General features: G+C 32.0%; 1 protein-coding gene and 1 long non-coding RNA gene across 3 annotated transcripts; one reads left to right on the top strand and one right to left on the bottom strand.

Annotated features, from left to right (window-relative positions):
- The first annotated feature begins 254 nt into the window (after nucleotides 1–254).
- LOC128284323 (uncharacterized) lies at nucleotides 255–1,138 on the top strand. Its single transcript, XR_008274739.1, has 2 exons — nucleotides 255–411; nucleotides 721–1,138. It is a non-coding gene; the product is annotated as an uncharacterized LOC128284323 (long non-coding RNA).
- A 1,484-nt stretch (nucleotides 1,139–2,622) lies between these two features.
- LOC108485909 (uncharacterized) lies at nucleotides 2,623–4,344 on the bottom strand. 2 transcript variants are annotated; one of them, XM_017789753.2, is made up of 3 exons: nucleotides 4,203–4,344; nucleotides 2,994–3,274; nucleotides 2,623–2,912 (listed from the first exon to the last, which is right to left on the bottom strand). In XM_017789753.2, exons 1-3 carry the CDS (start codon nucleotides 4,236–4,238, stop codon nucleotides 2,891–2,893), a joined length of 339 nt encoding a protein of 112 aa, XP_017645242.1. In that variant the 5' UTR covers nucleotides 4,239–4,344; the 3' UTR covers nucleotides 2,623–2,890. The 2 variants fall into 2 exon arrangements, with proteins under 2 accessions (XP_017645242.1, XP_052878237.1); XM_053022277.1 differs by having other exon boundaries at nucleotides 2,623–3,274.
- Nucleotides 4,345–16,759: the final 12,415 nt, after the last annotated feature.

The raw sequence follows: 16,759 nt of genomic DNA, 5'->3' as shown, positions 1-16,759 counted from the left end.
TCATAGATTAGTTAAAAAACAGAGAAAAACAAATAAGGCCTAATTGAATGACCATGCGAAAGGGAGGGATCAATTGTGCAAATGTTCCCTTGAAGCAGAACACGCGAATCCTCCCGGGTAACCGGATCCGATCGGGTCGGATAGGCCTACACGGCACCGTTTTGGAGCCATTAAAGCAGGCCCTAAACAGTGTCGTTTCATGCTCTTCATAAAACAAAAAAAAAAAACCTACAATAAAGCATCTAAATGCTCTAAAAATCAAAACTACAAAATCCTAAGCCTCCATCTCCCTAATTTAGCCGAATCACCAAACATTTCATTCCCAAACGCCCTTTCGTCATCGACTTCATTTGAACCCCTATCCGAGCTTCGATTTCAACGAAGTGAACAAGGATTCGAAGCCACTAAAAGGTAAGCCTCCTCCCTTTCTTCTTTTATTTGTATACACAAAAAGAAACAGTATATGGAGACACACAACAAAAAAGGAAGAGAATAATCAGAAAAGAAGGACAAAATCTGAAATCACCTAAAAAACGATTTTCTCTCTTGTTGCTCTTTGATTTTCTATTTTTCATTCGTAATCCATTTTTACAGTATACCATTGGCCTTTTTATAGTCAAAAATCAAATATAAAATTTACAAAATTTCCCTTTTTCTCCTCTATTCGATTGCTGTTATTCTGTTGCTATTAGCTGCTGTTGTGGTTTTCGTTTGTTACAGGTACGGAGCCAGCTGGAGGTGGTGACGCACGTGGGATGAGGCGTGAAGGATGCGCACGTGGGGCTGGCACGGAGGAGGCTCGGGGCTCTGTGGCGCTGGAGACCCTCGCTGAGGAAGCTGCAATGTTGGTCCTAGGGTTTCAGTCCCTGAAATAAAAAATTGGGCCACCTGGGTTGGGTTTCAATTGGTTTAAATATTTGGGCTAGGATTTGGCCTTGGTTTTATTTGGGCTTCAATTAATGCTTTGGATCTTTGTATTTATGGACTGTGGACTATATTTTATTTTTATTTGGTTTATTTATTTGTTTGTAAATAAATTTAAAGGCCAGGGCAAAATGGGCCTTCTACAGTATTGATATTGTTATTATTGTACAACTTGAATTCAAGGGTACTTAAGTGTATTTTTCTTTCTATTTAAGAGTTGGGGTGAAATTATGGATGGTTGTAAGTATTATATAAAGTAAAATATGGAGGAATTAAACTAATTATTTTAAAATTTAAAGGAATTAAGAGAGTGAGTTGCAATGTGAACCAAATCTTTCAAAAGTGTATAACTTAATCAAAGTTAAAATTAAACTCTTGCTCCTTTCCCTTGAAGTATTTTACTGGACATTTTATTGTGGATCCAAGACACTACAAACTTTTGTATGGGATAAGCTTTATTCGAAAATGTGTTGAGGGTTTCAAGGCTCTCGCACGAGGGCTATGGCAGAAACGTCATCCTCTATAATACTTTAAAATTTATAAATTTTTGAGTTAATATAATCATAAAATTATATTTTAATTTTTTAAATTTTAATTTTAATTTTAATTTTAATTTTAACCTATAATGATAAATTTATAGTTTAACTCTTTTATAATTATAAAATTTTAAAGTAATATAATCACCTTCGGCTACGTGCAAAAGCAAGGAGGCTTGGGCAGAAGATTAGAGTCAACGGGCCTACCCATGGTTTCTTTGTAACCCAATTAAAAACAGTGCAAAGTGCTCTGCCTAAGCCTCACACCGTGCCAGATGCTTACCCTTATCTTATTATCCAAGTCAATCCCAGCAAAAAAAACTATCTTTATAGTGTATATAGCTATCTATAAAAAATATTAATTATCTTTAAATTTAAGATTTAATCTCTATATTTTAATTTCAAACATAATTTGATTATAATGTTATTAATTATTTTAAATAATAAATCATCAAATTTTCTATTAAAATATTATATCATTTTAATATTGTAAGCGTCTCAAAGAATGACATCTAACTTCTCATTTTTTACTTTATTTTTGTCATAATTTAATCATCTACTTTTATAATGTCATTAGTTAATCTAAATAGTTACTATTTTAACCATTTTGATCAAAATGTTGGCATTGATTTTCTTAAGATCATTATTCAAACAACAAAAATATTTGATCGTGACAAGTTTGAAAAGATGTCTTTTATGAAAATATTCTCATCATTTTTAAATTTTTAAAAATAGAATTGAAAAGTAGATAAATTAAATTCTTAAAAATATATTTTCAATTCTATGAAAAGATGTCTTTTATGATGATAATATCTAGATCTAAATTTTTAAATTTAAAAAGTAGATAAATTAAATTATTAAAAATAAACGTAGAGAATTAAATTTCATAACATATTCTAACTTTTAAAATTTTACTCTATATGTAAATATCAAAAATAGAAAAGGAATTGTATGAAACTACGATTTCACATCATTTCTATCTCATTCCAATAGGAGAATGACAAATAAGATTTTTCTTCTTGAAAAAAATTTAAATCCAACTAAAAATGGTAAAAGTCAGGACGAAAAATCTTACTTGTCATTAATCTATTGAAAAAGGATGAAGATGACGTAAAACTACAATTTCATACAATTCTTTCTCGAGAAAGATATAAGAAGCGAATTCACCACATCATCAAGTAAGTACAATTCAATATATGGATGAAGAACAAAATCACAATAATTAAAATATAGCTTAAAACATACCTTCTATGTAAAGTATATTTTACATCAAATATAGCTTAAAAACATCACAATAACTAAAAGAATATACAAACTAAAGTTGTAAATACAGCAATAAGTTGATGAAAATAAAAACTAAGTTGTAAATACTTGTAACCCAAAGTATACTTCATCGTAATTTCAGTTGTATGAATAAACAACTATTTTGATTACGCCCTCCCCATTGTTTCACTGCAAATAATTTAAAAAGAAAAACATTAATAGTAATTCTTCATAATATATATTAATCTTCTTTTAGGATGCAAAACAGACCGAAGCAAGTGAGTTAAATGGGAAGCCTTAGCAATATCGCCATCTTGTCGTGCCTTGAGGATGTTGAACATGATAGCCAATCGGATTTGAGTCACAGCCGTTTGTCGGATTACTTTGTTAGTTTCAATGCTGAGTTGTTGGCATTCTTCGCCTATGGCTTCCATTCTTTTTCGAACTTGCCTTTGCCCTTCATTTATGCTTTTTTGCTCTTTCTTTATCCCTTCCATCTCTGCTTTCAACCTCGCCAATCTTCTTTTCCTACTTCTCTTTGCAATCTTCCTCTGTCAATAATACTTTTGCTGCATTAGTAACATCGAAACTTACAAGGAACTATAAATTGTTCAATATATATATTTGAGGTTCCCACACTTTGATTCATAAACCACAAGAATTAAATATAATTAATATATTAGGAATATGGACCATAAAATGAAAAGGAGAATATAAATAAATATTAATTTTTAAAATAGATAAAAATATGTCATAATATATGAAAGTTATATGCATGTACACACAAAATGAAAAAGCTTATGATATGATTATTGATAAACTCTTTAGCCAACAGATTCCACCATCTTGCAGGTTATCCCGTTCACTTATAGTTGTAAATAATTAGAAAAAAAAAAAGACATAACAATCTAAAAACAAATTGGCCTGACCCTAAAAGAATTAACATTTACAATATATATAGTTAAAGTATCCTCCATCCAAAGTTGTTCAATTCAGTATTATTCTAGATTAGAGTTTTGTCTCTTAACTTTGTTAAGAGTCGTGTGAAATTTATGGAGTAAAAAACATTTTGTCAGATTAAATTGCATGTCACCGGCCGAAAGGACATGAGCATGATAGGATTTGAATGCTAGCCCTTTAGCATATGTGCCCTTGGATGCCATATAAGAGCCAAAGGTTCAAACCCTACGAAGCGCACAATGTTCATGTCGCCTTAGCAAGTAATCGTGCACCACACACAATTCAATCTAACAAAACATTCTCATTCTGTGAATTTCGACTCCAGCTCAACCTCTTGATAGAGTTAAAAGACAAAACTTTAACTTAAAAACAATATTAACCTATTAAGAGATTCGTCAACTCAAGGGAATAACATTTCTAAAATTTCTTTGAAAAAAGGCAACCTGTACTCAACATATACAATATACAAATGAAGGTCACAGGCTCTAAATATCACAAATACAGTGATAACATATATACCTTTCGTCCCATCAATCTGACATTAAGTGAAAGCATGCTGAAGACTTTATTGTTAAGGCTCTCTTTTGCAATAGCCAAGCTAGCAACACATCTTATTTATAACGTTTTCATGGAGTGCTCGCTAAGAAACGTACTACTAAATCAAAAACTAATTGCTAAGTAAATGACTATTAAATGATCTCTTCATTATTAATTGATGACAATGGTTTTTGTCCTGTAAAAAGAATATAAATAATTTTATTATTTAAAAATAACATGAATTTTTTATTTACAATTAAACTCCAAATAAAATATTTAATAAAAATTATATTTGAAAATATTAAGTTTGAGGTTGAAAACGTAATTAGCAAGTATTGGAAAAAGAAAGGCATAATTCAAAAAAAACTCTTAATGTTTGGAAATTTTTGGTTTTGTGCCTTTGACCTTTTTATTTTTTGATTGACACCCTTAACATTACTATTTTTAAAAAAATCAGTCAAGTTTTAACGATCAATAGTGCTAAGGTTGACCGTTAAAACTGGACTAATTTCTTAAAAAAATCATAATGTTGAGTGTGTCAATCAAAGAATAAAAAAGTCAATGGAAAAAAACTAAAAACCCTCAAATGTTGAGGGGTTTTTTTTTGCAATTATGCCAAAAGAAAATAAGAAAGTCTCATTGCCCACATTGCAATTTCACAAACTTAAAATGAAATTCTATTAGGAATAGGAGTTGACGACTTCCATCGTACGTCTCCCAATCCTTATTACTTTTATACGTCACTTCCAATTTTCTAATTGCAAAATTACAATTACTAGAATCAGTTTCCAGTAATTATATTCTCAGTGGTAACAATATTATTAAGTATATATAGAATTAAATCTATAATGATTTTTATTGAAATAACGTAATAAAATGTTTAAAATTTGTTTTCTCGTGAGTTTAAATCTTACGATAGAGTTTTTATTGATTTTATGTAAAAATATAATGTATAATGATTTTTATTTAGTCATCTAATTTTATTAAAATAAATATCATTTCAATCCTTTAATTAATATTTCATCTTTTTATTTTTGAACTTGCATTTTTATGTAATTAACTCAAAATGGATGAAAATGTTAGCCTTTGTTGATGTTTCTACATGGATGATATGTTATCATTTAATTTTTTAGAAATTTTAATGATTTAAATATTTTATACATTTTTAAATTTTAAATTTTAAAAATTAATTAAATATTAGCGTATCATCTACATGACAATCCATATATGTATGTAATGCCAATAAAGTTTAAAAAAAGTTAATTTTTCCATCCATTTGGGATGCTTTGATAATAATAATAATAAAGCAAGTTTAAAGAGTTAAAATGGCAAAAATAAAAAATTAATGAATGGCTAAAATGACCGCTTTTTAAAAAGTTAGAAGTCAAATAAATCATTATGCCAAAATATAAAAAGATAAAAACATTCTCATAATAATATAACTTAGGTTAAAATATATCATAAGCTCTCTACTCTTTACAAATTTAAAATTTAATGAGTGAAGTATTATTTCCATAAATTTGGGCTCTGATTGGTTTCAAGAAACATAGATATTTTTATTTTTATTTTATTTTCTTAAAAATAAAAACATTGAAAAATGTGTCTGGTAAAAAATTTTATAAAAGAATTTTAGAAAAATGAAAATTGAGATATATTAAAATTAGATAAAAAAAAAGAAAGAAAAGTTGTTTTCATTGTATTCATTAAAAATGTTTTTGTAAAATAAAATGATGAAAACAAGGTATTTTAGTTTTAGATGAATTTGCCCTGTTGAAACCCATATAAATACAAAAATATTTTTAATAGCTTTTTAATATTATATTTGGTACCCTATTTCATATATATATATATATATAAACGTAAAATCTTTCATTTTCTGTCTATTAGAGAAAATTAATTAGCAAACACGTTTTCATTGTTAAAAATATTTTTATTTTTATTTATCAAACATGTTTTTTAATTTTAAAAAATAAAAACAAAATTTGTTGATGACATTTTAAAATTCAAATAAATTGTTAACATTTTTTTAAATTTGTTGATGAAAAATTTTAAAATAACAAAAACCCACTTAGTAGCAATATAATTAAAAAATGGTGTTGTAATGAAGATGAATTTAAAAAAAATAATTTCAACAATGTTAAGTTGTACTTGAATTTCAAAATTTGAAAAGTAAAAACTAAATTCAGAAAAATAAAATGCAAAAATTAAATTATAAATTCTTGAAGAGTACAAAACTTATAACACACTTTAGCCTTTAACTTTCTTTGTATATAAAAATACAAATTGATGATAGTTCATGCCTTCATATTAATATTCAAATCTACTATTTTTAACTAATTGATTAGAATAAATTATAAACTTAATAAAATATTTTTAAACTATTTTTTATATTTGAATAGGTCAAATATTAATATTAAATAAACTTGGTTTTTTAAGTGTAACAAGTAGAGTATAATTATAATTATAATTACAAACACAAGTTCAAGTAATTACAAGTATCAAATTATTATAAAAAAATTATCCGAATAACCACCAAGTAAAACCAAATTATTTCAGCACAAATGGACTAAGAATTGATACAATCCAGACTAAAGCCAACAAACTGGGACTAATGGCCTAAAACTTCCATACATGATAGGACTCAGAGACCTACGCATATAATTATGTTACTATCATATTTGTATATTTTATCGTGTTTTAATTATGTTACTTATCACATATATTTCTACCATTATTTAAGCTTCTGACTGAGTTAGTGTTACCCTCAACCAAGTCACCAACTCGGTTAGGGATTTAACATCCTCAAAATTTCCTTGGTTTGTAACAATGTTATTTTGAGTAGATATAAACTGAATTTTTCAAAATAAATAAAATGTGATTTGTAAGTGTTAGTGGAGAAGATAGTAGGAGACTGGAGAAAATTTAAAAAACTGATGTATTGAGAAATATTAATCCGAGGTTTAGACTAAATTGTAAGGTTTTACTAAGTGTTGGGATCAAAGTGAGAAAATTAAAATATAAAAAGATTAAATTAAATTAGTGGTGAAATGTGTGATGACATGGACAGTACTTTTACCGAGAGCTAGTGGATAATTATGATGGATAGATTTTTATGAATAAGTTATATTGTTTTATTTTATATTTTATTATTGTTATTAATATTATTATATTTTATTTTTATAATAGTGGTATTTTAAAGGAAAGATAGAGAAGATTCTTCATCTCTTTCATGCCACCACCATTTAGAGAGAAAGAAAATTTTCTTTCCTTAACAATTTAGTCCCCTGTTATCATTAAAGGCCCTTCCAAGCTTGAAATCATCAAATTTCCATAAAAACCTTAACTAAACCAAGTTACCCACAACCTAGTAAGCTTAATTTTTAAGTTGGAAGTGGAGTGTTCATGTTTGAAGAAAGAGAAAATGTAGGTTCTAAGGTAAGATCTTTATAATTTAAAGTTAGTATCATGTTTATTTTAATTATTTGAGCATGAAATTATTGTAGAAGGCCCATTTCGCCCAGGCCTTTAGACTTATTTACAACAAAGGAATAAACCAAATGTAAAAACCAAAATATAAATTATAAACCAAAAATAAAAATTAAAATTGCTTACAGTCCATAAATACAAACCCACTTCACTAAGGCCCAATTTAACCCTAAATACAAATTTCTATCCCAATTAAAACCCAAAACCTGACCCAATTACTAAAGAGCCCAAGAGCAAGCAGACCCAAGTGGCCTGGGCAAGTGATGTTTCTAGAAACTCAAGGTTCCCTATGCTGCAGCGCCCATGCCTCTTCCTCCGTACGATTGTTTTACCTGCAAAAAAGAGAAGCAAAATGATAGCAAATGCACAGCAACAAATCCAACGGCAAAGAAATTACAGAAAATATAAAAAATGATATTGTAATTTCATTTTTTTCTGCTTTTGTTTCGGCTATATAAGGTCGATTGTAAACATTGTAAAGGAGAGACTGCATACCAATACAAAGGCAATTAAAAATCAGTTTTGGAAAGGTGATTTTAGATTTGGCTTTTCTTTCGATTTTGTTTTTATTTCTTTGATCTTTATCTACTGTATAAAAAAAAAAGGGAAAGGGACTTATCTTTGTAATGGCGCCTTCGAATCCTTATTTGCTTCGTCGTAATCGAAGTTTAGATGAGGATAATGAGGTTTAAGAGCAGCAAAACCTTTGGATTTGTTTTCAAATAGGGTCAGAACAGGCCTTCGCATGATGCCATCCGCCGATTATGGAGGCGAAATGGTGGTTGTGTGGAGTGCCCTTTTGGTTCGGCCGAATAAGTAGAAGAAGGGATTTTAAGGTGTTTTTTATTATTTTTTTGATTTTTAAAGGTGGCTAGGTGTTTGGTTATAGGGTTTTTAGGCTTGTTTTTGTAAAAAACATGAAACGTCACTATTTAGGGCCTGTTTCAATGGCTCCAAAGCGGCACCGTTTAGGCACCAGACCCATGTGACCTGACCCGCTGCCCTCAGGATCCGCGTGTTTCTACGGTGATGGGGTATTTGCGCAATTAGTCCTTCCCTTTCACGCTGACATTCAATTAGGCCCAATTTACATTTTCTTTGTTTTTTTAATTTTTCCCTGGAATTTGCTCGCCATTTCAACTTAATCCGCGCCTAAACACCACGTTTTGGGATTTGGGACATTTGCATTTTTAATCCTCGTACATCTATGCGCATTGCACTTTGGTCCTTATTTATGTTTCAATTGTTTATTTTATTTATTAATTATCCTTTTAGTTTGATTTTATTTCAATTAAGTTTGTTTTTCTCATTTCAATATGTATAATTCTTTTATTTTTTAAATTTACTTAGTATTCATTTCTTTAAAAATTATTTAAATGTACATTTTGAATTACTTTAATCATTTTTACCTCATTTCAATTTGGTATTTTACCTACATTTGTCTATTTTTTATTTGTTTAATTATATAGTTATTATTTCAAAATTCTCTTTTATATCATGTTGTTTTAAAATTTTGTATAATATTTAATTTAATTACCCTTATATATTATTATTATTATTATTATTATTATTATTATTATTATTATTATTATTATATATATGTACGTTTATGATAAAATTAGTTTTATTCTATATACATTATCGATTTCATGTTGTTTTATTCATATATTTTCTTTTAAATCTATTTATGTATATATATTTCCTTTCAAATCTATTATGTATATAGTTTATTCTCAGAGAAAATATATTTTATTATGTATTTTTGGTTATTTAAAACTCTTTCATATATTATCCCTTTTACATATTATTTATATTTTTTTTGCATTTGTATGTATATTATCAACTTTAAATAGACATATCTTATTTTTAAAGTATTTTGTACATTATTTACTTCAAACTTCTTCTTTCATAATATTAATTTTAATAATCATTTATATATCATTATGTTCTTATTTCTTTATATGTAAACTATTTCAAACCCTATCATGTGTTCTTTCATACATTTAGTAGTTTTTAAATTGTTTTTATACCACATTGACTCCAAGTTTCCCATCTTTTGTATTATTATTTTAATTTTATTCATCCACGCTTGAAAACTTGTTATATTTTATTTATTCTAATTTATTTTTCCATTAGCTATATTTTTCCATTAGTTTTTATTGTTAATGTTAGTTTTTCAAAATAGGATTGTGAGATTATTGTTATTGTGTATTTTAAATTGTATGTTCATATTATTATCCTTGTCATCCATTTGTACAAAGTTGTATTCACATATGATTATTTCATGCTTGTAATTATGCTTTTATTTTTTGTTATTGCATCATGTTTCTAATTCCTACTTTCACCCAATATCGGTTGTCTTTTATCCCCAAACAAACTAAACAAGTATATTTATTTTTTGAGACGGTTTTATAATTGCCTATTTGAAAGCTTTCAAAACAAGGCAAAGTTCCGTGCTTGAAAATCTGAGAAATGTGCCCTAACGTGCTGGGTTTCAGTTTTTTCGTTTGACCTAATAACCGAATATCCTTTTGAAAATTTCAATGTATGAGTTTTTGAAAATTAAAGGTCGATCTTGGTTTTGAGGGTTGAAAATGTCATGTCCTAACGTACTGGATGTGATATTTTATTCCTTCGGAACAAAAGAGTCTTAACATCCAAATCGAGTTATTCAAATATTTTTAAAAGAAATTGTATTTCAAAATCTTTTCAAATTTTAGACATTAGGACATTAATTAATCAATTAGGTACCAATTTTGGGCGTTACGAGAGTGCTAATCCTTCCTCGTACATAACCGACTCCTGAACCTGTTTTCTTGAATTTCATAGGCCAAAATTGATATTTTAATAAAACAAAATATTTTATAAGGTGATCCGATCACACCTAAACAAAAAGGATTGGTGGTGACTTCATATTTCGTTTTAAAGTCGATCCCCTTTTTTTTCAAAATAAAAAAAAGTTTCGACAACTTGGCGACTCCACTGGGGAAAATAAGAGAGTCAAACCATAAAATTGATTATTTTCTATCCTTTTGTCAAAAATTGAAAATTTAATTTGAAAAATCATGATTCTTTTGTTGCATTTGTTTGTGATCCCTATGATTGTTGTGGTTTAAGTCTCATAGAATACTCTTGCATTGTGGTTACACCTTTTAAGTGGGAGTGAGAAACTATGCATTTATGAGGTTTTCACCTCCGCATGGGCTAGTGGATTGCTTTCGGGATACATTCGTACCTATGTCTTCATAAGATTTTCATCTCCGTATAGCCATAGGGAAATGTATTCCCCTAAACTGAACTCAATCCATATGAGCCTATAATGGGTGAGGATTGAGGAATCTACTAGTTCAGGTACCCTTTTCTTTAGAATCGAACCTCATATAGTGAACCTTAGAAACTCGCCCCAGGTCGAGTTATGTTAAATTTTAACGATTACCCAAATATGTGTTTGCCTATTCTCTGTTTGCTTTGAATTTTATCATTTGATACTGACCTGTGTGTTTTGTTTTGGCTGTGATTGCATGACATTGCATATTTAAAGAGGTGTCAATTATTGTTCGGTTACTAAGTTAGAAGGCTTACCATGGAGAACAAATTTCTTGATAAAATAGAGGATAACACGGCTGTCCGTGTATGGTCAGAGAAGTTACAATTAGAAAAAGGGGATAGTCTAGCTGAGGGATATACATCGGGGTTGTGGGACTTTACCCATATCAGTGTGACACAAAATGAGCTTCAGGAATTGAGAGATATATGGGCCCATTGGAATGAGGAGACTAAGCAGTTGTTCTGCCATAATTATGGCGATCTACCTTACTTGCTCGACATCAAGGTGGACAAGTAATTGTTTCGGGCTATGACTCAATTTTGGAACCCCGCCTATAGTTGTTTCCCTTTTAAGAAGGTGGACTTAGTGCCCACTGTGGAAGAATATACTACCTTACTTCGTTGTCCAAAGATCCAAGTCGGTAAAGCTTACTCTAAGGCCGCCAATGTCCCAACTTTTGTGAAGAAGTTAATGAATATTACTGGGATGAGTAAGCCTTGGGTTATGGCCTGGATTCAACAAAAAAGGGATGATAAATGTATTCCTTAGGTGAATTTGTGGGACTTGATCTTAGCATATCCAGATACAAAGAAGAAAGTTGACATATTCGCCTTGAGTATTTATGGTTTGGTAATTTTTCCTAAAGCTTTAAGGCATATAGATGAAGCAGTCACTAATTTATTTGATCGATTTGATAATAGGGTTACACCCGTACCTATAATTCTAGCTGAGACATTCAGATCTTTGAACATGTGTCGGAGGGCAGGCGAAGGCAGATTTATCGGATGCGCACATCTATTATTGGTATGGTTTCATGGTTATTTCTGGAAAATGGATAAAGTCTCTTATCGAGTCTTCTCTAAGAATTATTCCCTATTAAAGGAAGAAGCAGCTACATAAATGAGGGATGACATTTCAGAAGAAAGGTGGATGGCAATTCTTCAAAATCTCAAAGAGGAGGATGTTGAATGGAGAGCTTTTTTGATGGTCCCTGACGAGATCCTTTATCGGTGTGGAAGTTTGGATTGGGTACATTTACTTAGAATTTGGAGAGTCGTTTGATATGCCTCTTTGCTTGTATTAAGGCAGTACAAGTCAAGGCAATTTCTACTAGCGAACACATGGGCTAGCTCAACGTAAGTTCTCGTATAAGGGGTACAATTATAATAAAAATGGGCAAGAGATTTCTGATGCTTGGAAATAGACCCGCTGGATGAAGAGGTTGGCTGTTGGTTCAATGACGACTCTTGAATATAACGGATGGTTTAGTAAAATGATTAATGATAACATCTCTGGACCGAATTTGGAGGGTGCTCAATCAATAGAGAAATGGTTGCAAGTGGTCCCATCAGAGTTAGAAATCATAAGACAGGACTTTGAAAAGAAGAGTTCCAAGCTCGAGAAGACGATTGAACAGCTGGAGGAGGAAAAAATGAATTTGAGATTGGACGTGGATGTTCAGAACTCAAAAGCTGAGAAGTTAAAGAAAGGGAAAAATAAAGCTAAGGAAGATTTGCATAGTTTGAAGACAGATTATCAGAAGCTACGTCTATTAATAAGAACTGCTGGGTTGGAGAAAACCTCAGAGCAGCGGCGTCAAGAGATTTAAGAGGAAAAGATCAAAATTGATCGGTGGGAAAGGAAATTTCAAGAGGCTCAAACGCGAAACGAGTCCCTAGAGAAGAGTTTGTTGAAAAGTCAAAATGAACAAGGTGAATTAAAGGCTAGAGTAGCAGAGCTCAAGGAAATTCTTCATCAATACCGTAATCGTAATTCCACGATGGAGTTGAGTACAAGCTTAAACAAGGTGAAAGGAAAAATAGAAGAATTAGAGGCAGCATTACAGAACTGTGAAATGCGGATTGAGTTCTTCGAAGCAAGTGAAGCGCGTTGGAAGGAATAGCTTCACCATTCTCAAAATCAAGTTAGAAATAGAGATTACGTTATGGGAGAAGCAGTGGCTTAGATTCGGGAGGTAGCTAATCACTTGTAAACTTTGGCGGTACAGGAGGATATACTGAGCGTGAGGTATGAGTTGGAATCAAATAGGGGGCGTGAGTTAGCTTCACTGTTTAGGAAAATTAAAGCTTTGAGCATTAGGGCAAAGCCTTATTTGTAACCCGTTTTATGTAAAGAATTTTGTTTTCTAGTAAAGTTTTCTAAATGAAATTGAATAGAATCGACGCCTTTTTTGCATTCATTTCATGCATCTGCATTACATTACATCATATGCATTAAAGTCCACCAAAGGATCCTAATTAATTTAAAAATTATTTCAGTAATCTGGAAATCGACAAAAACCTACCAAGTACGCATCCTTATGGTACAAGAAGAAAGACCAAAGCAATAGACAAAAGACTAGAAAGGTTGGAACAAATGTAAAAAGAGATACAAGAACAGATGCAAGCACAGTAAGAACAACTAGCTAAGATCCAGCAAGAGATGAGGGACCAAATGCTGGAGTCCCAAAGAAACATGATGAATCAATTGACCCAACTGCTGGTAGGAGGGATGGATAAAGGAAAAGGCCCTATGGGTAATGTTGTGGAGAATAATGAAGACCCTCAATATCCTTCGGGTTTTACTCCAACACATGCACAAACACAACCTGAGATAAACCCACGGAGACCATCTGTTACGATCAGCCTCAATAGTTTCAGGCTGGAGTTTTGATACCAATGAATTTCCAGGCTGGCTCAGGCTCTAACCCAGGAGATAACCCAAATAATCCAGTTGTTCCTGATTTGGATGAAGTAATGGAGGGGAAAGGGCAATGACAGAATCACAAAAGCAGTTAGAAGACCGATGTAAATGGCTGGAGGAAAAGTTCAGGGCAATGGAAAGCACTGATAGCCATCATGGAATTGACGCTAAGGACTTAGTCCCAGACTTAGTACTTCCTTACAAGTTCAAAACGCAAGAATTTAAGAAGTATAACGAGACTAGTTGCCCTGAAGCTCATATTACCATGTTCTGCAGAAGAATGACTGGGTATATGAACAACGATCAACTATTGATCTATTACTTCCAGGAAAACTTGGTGGGGGCAACATTCAAATGGTACAATCAGCTGAGTCGTAGCAAGATTAGTTCATGGAGAGATTTGCACAAGCATTCATGAAGTAGTACAACTATGTGACAGATATGACTCCTGATAGGATTACTCTACAAAACATGGAGAAGAAACCAAATGAGAGTTTCAGACAATATGCACAGAGATGGAGGGAAGTGTCCATCTAGGTTCAGCCACTGCTCTTGGAGAACGAAACCACAATGCTCTTTATTAACACTCTAAAGGCCCCGTTCATTACCTACATGCTAGGAAATGCCACAAGAAGTTTTTCAAACGAGGTAATGATTGGAGAAATGATTGAGAATGCAATAAAAAGCGATAGGATAGAGGTAGGGGAGAATGCCAAAAGGTAAGCCCCGCCGAAAAAGGAAAACGAGGTGAATAATACTAACATGGGGTATTCAAAATTAGTTACTGTAAGCCAACCAAAAGCGATGGCTGCTGGTCAAGGCTCATCAAGACAAGAATCTGGTGCGAAGCAAAACGTTGAGAAACTCCAATTTACGCTAATTCCAATAACATATAAGGAGCTATATCAAAGTTTATTTGATGCGCATGTGATGGCCCCTTTTTATTTAAAGTCATTACAGCCCCCATACCCTAAATGTACGATGCAAACGCTCAATGTGAGCACTATGCAGGTATCACAGGGCATTGGATAGAAAACTGCACTACTTTTAAGAAGTTAGTTGAAAGATTTATTCAAATACGCATTATGAAGTTTGATAATGCACCTAATGCAGAAAATCCATTACCCAATCATACCGATAGCGGGGTAAATGCGATAGGTGGAAGTATGGGAAGAAGGATCAAGGCAGATATTACAAAAGTAAAAACTCCTTTGAAATGAGTCTGAAAGGAGATGGCAAAAAGGGGGTTAGTTATTTCGAATCCAGAAGGGAGTTGCAAAGAGATAAAGAACTACTGTGAGTTCCATCATGAAGAGGGGCACGAAATTCAAGAATGTGAGGAATTTAAAGCTTTAATGCAAGGCCTGATGGAAAATAAAGAGATAGAATTCTATGAAGAAGCTAAAGAAGAAGGAAGCATATGCGCGTCAGAATCAACAACGAAGGTCTCAAGAATCAATTATCCTGTGGTCATTATTTTGTGTCCTAAAAGTAATGAAGCTGGGATGCAGATGACACCAAATTTCATAATCTAGTAACCAGTAGTCTTCTCTTATAAGGATAGTAAAAGGGTCCCTTGGAATTATGATTGTAATATAATAGTCCCGGGAAAGGAGAGTTCAGCCAATGCTTTAAAAGAGGATCAAGATGTAGGTTCTCATACGCGTAATGGAAGACGTTATGATTTGATAAATGCTCTAACAGAACCTAAAAAAAGGAAAAGCTCTAATAGTGGAACAAAAGAAGGGAAAACCAGTCGAGCCTGGGTTTCCTGTTAATGAACCGGTAAAAGAGGAGGAAGCTAAGGAGTTCCTGAAGTTTCTAAAGCACAGTAAGTATAGTGTTTTGGAATAGTTGCATAAACAACCAGTTCACATATCTATACTAGCTTTGCTCCTAAGTTCAGAGGTACACCGAAGTGCATTGATGAAAGTGCTAAACGAGATGTACATGACTAATGATATCTCTATCAATAAACTGGATCAGCTAGTTAATAACATAAGTGTTGATAATTTAATCTTCTTCAACGATGACGAAATACCACCAAGGGGTATGGGATCCACTTAGGCTCTACACATTACTACCAGATGCAAAGGGTGCACATTACCAGGAGTCTTGGTGGACAATAGGTCGGCATTGAATATATTACCCTTGTCTACATTAAGTAGATTACTTGTGGATAGCTTACACACGAAGGGACATTAGAATATAGTATGGACATTTGATGGCATGGAAAGAAGGGTCATGGGGAGAATAGAAATATCTTTGTTGATTGGCCCAACTACATATAAAGTAGATTTCTTAGTGATGGATATTAAACCCTCCTATAACTGCTTGTTAGGGAGACCTTGGATACATTCGACAGGGGCAGTGCCTTTGTCGTTACATCAGAAGTTAAAGCTAGTATCAAAAGGTCAACCGGTAACGATAAACGCCGAAGAAGATATTATTGTAGCTGTAACCAGTGATGTGCCATGTTTAGAGACAGATGATGAAGCAATCGAATGTTCTTTTCGGTCTTTGGAGTTTGTAAATGCAATATTCATCACTGAAGGGAGCAAGATTCAGGCACCGAAAATATCCAAAACTACAAGGATGGGTCTGCAGTTGATGGTAGAAGGGGAGCTTTACCAGGAAAAGGGCTTGGGAGACGTCTCCATGGAAGAGTTGAGGTTCCAATACTAGAGGATAAATATGGCTGCTTTGGTTTAGGGTTCAAGCCAGATGAAAGACAAAGAAAGAGGAAATTAGAAAAAAAGGCAGGAAAAAAGAAGGGCACGTTTAAGTGGTGAAGAAATCAAGT

This window comes from Gossypium arboreum, chromosome 1 (genome assembly GCF_025698485.1).
Source record: "Gossypium arboreum isolate Shixiya-1 chromosome 1, ASM2569848v2, whole genome shotgun sequence".
NCBI classification, from domain to species: Eukaryota; Viridiplantae; Streptophyta; class Magnoliopsida; order Malvales; family Malvaceae; genus Gossypium; species Gossypium arboreum.
The sequence above is the reverse complement of the archived record's forward strand: the minus strand, read 5'-3'. Positions and strand labels throughout refer to the sequence as shown.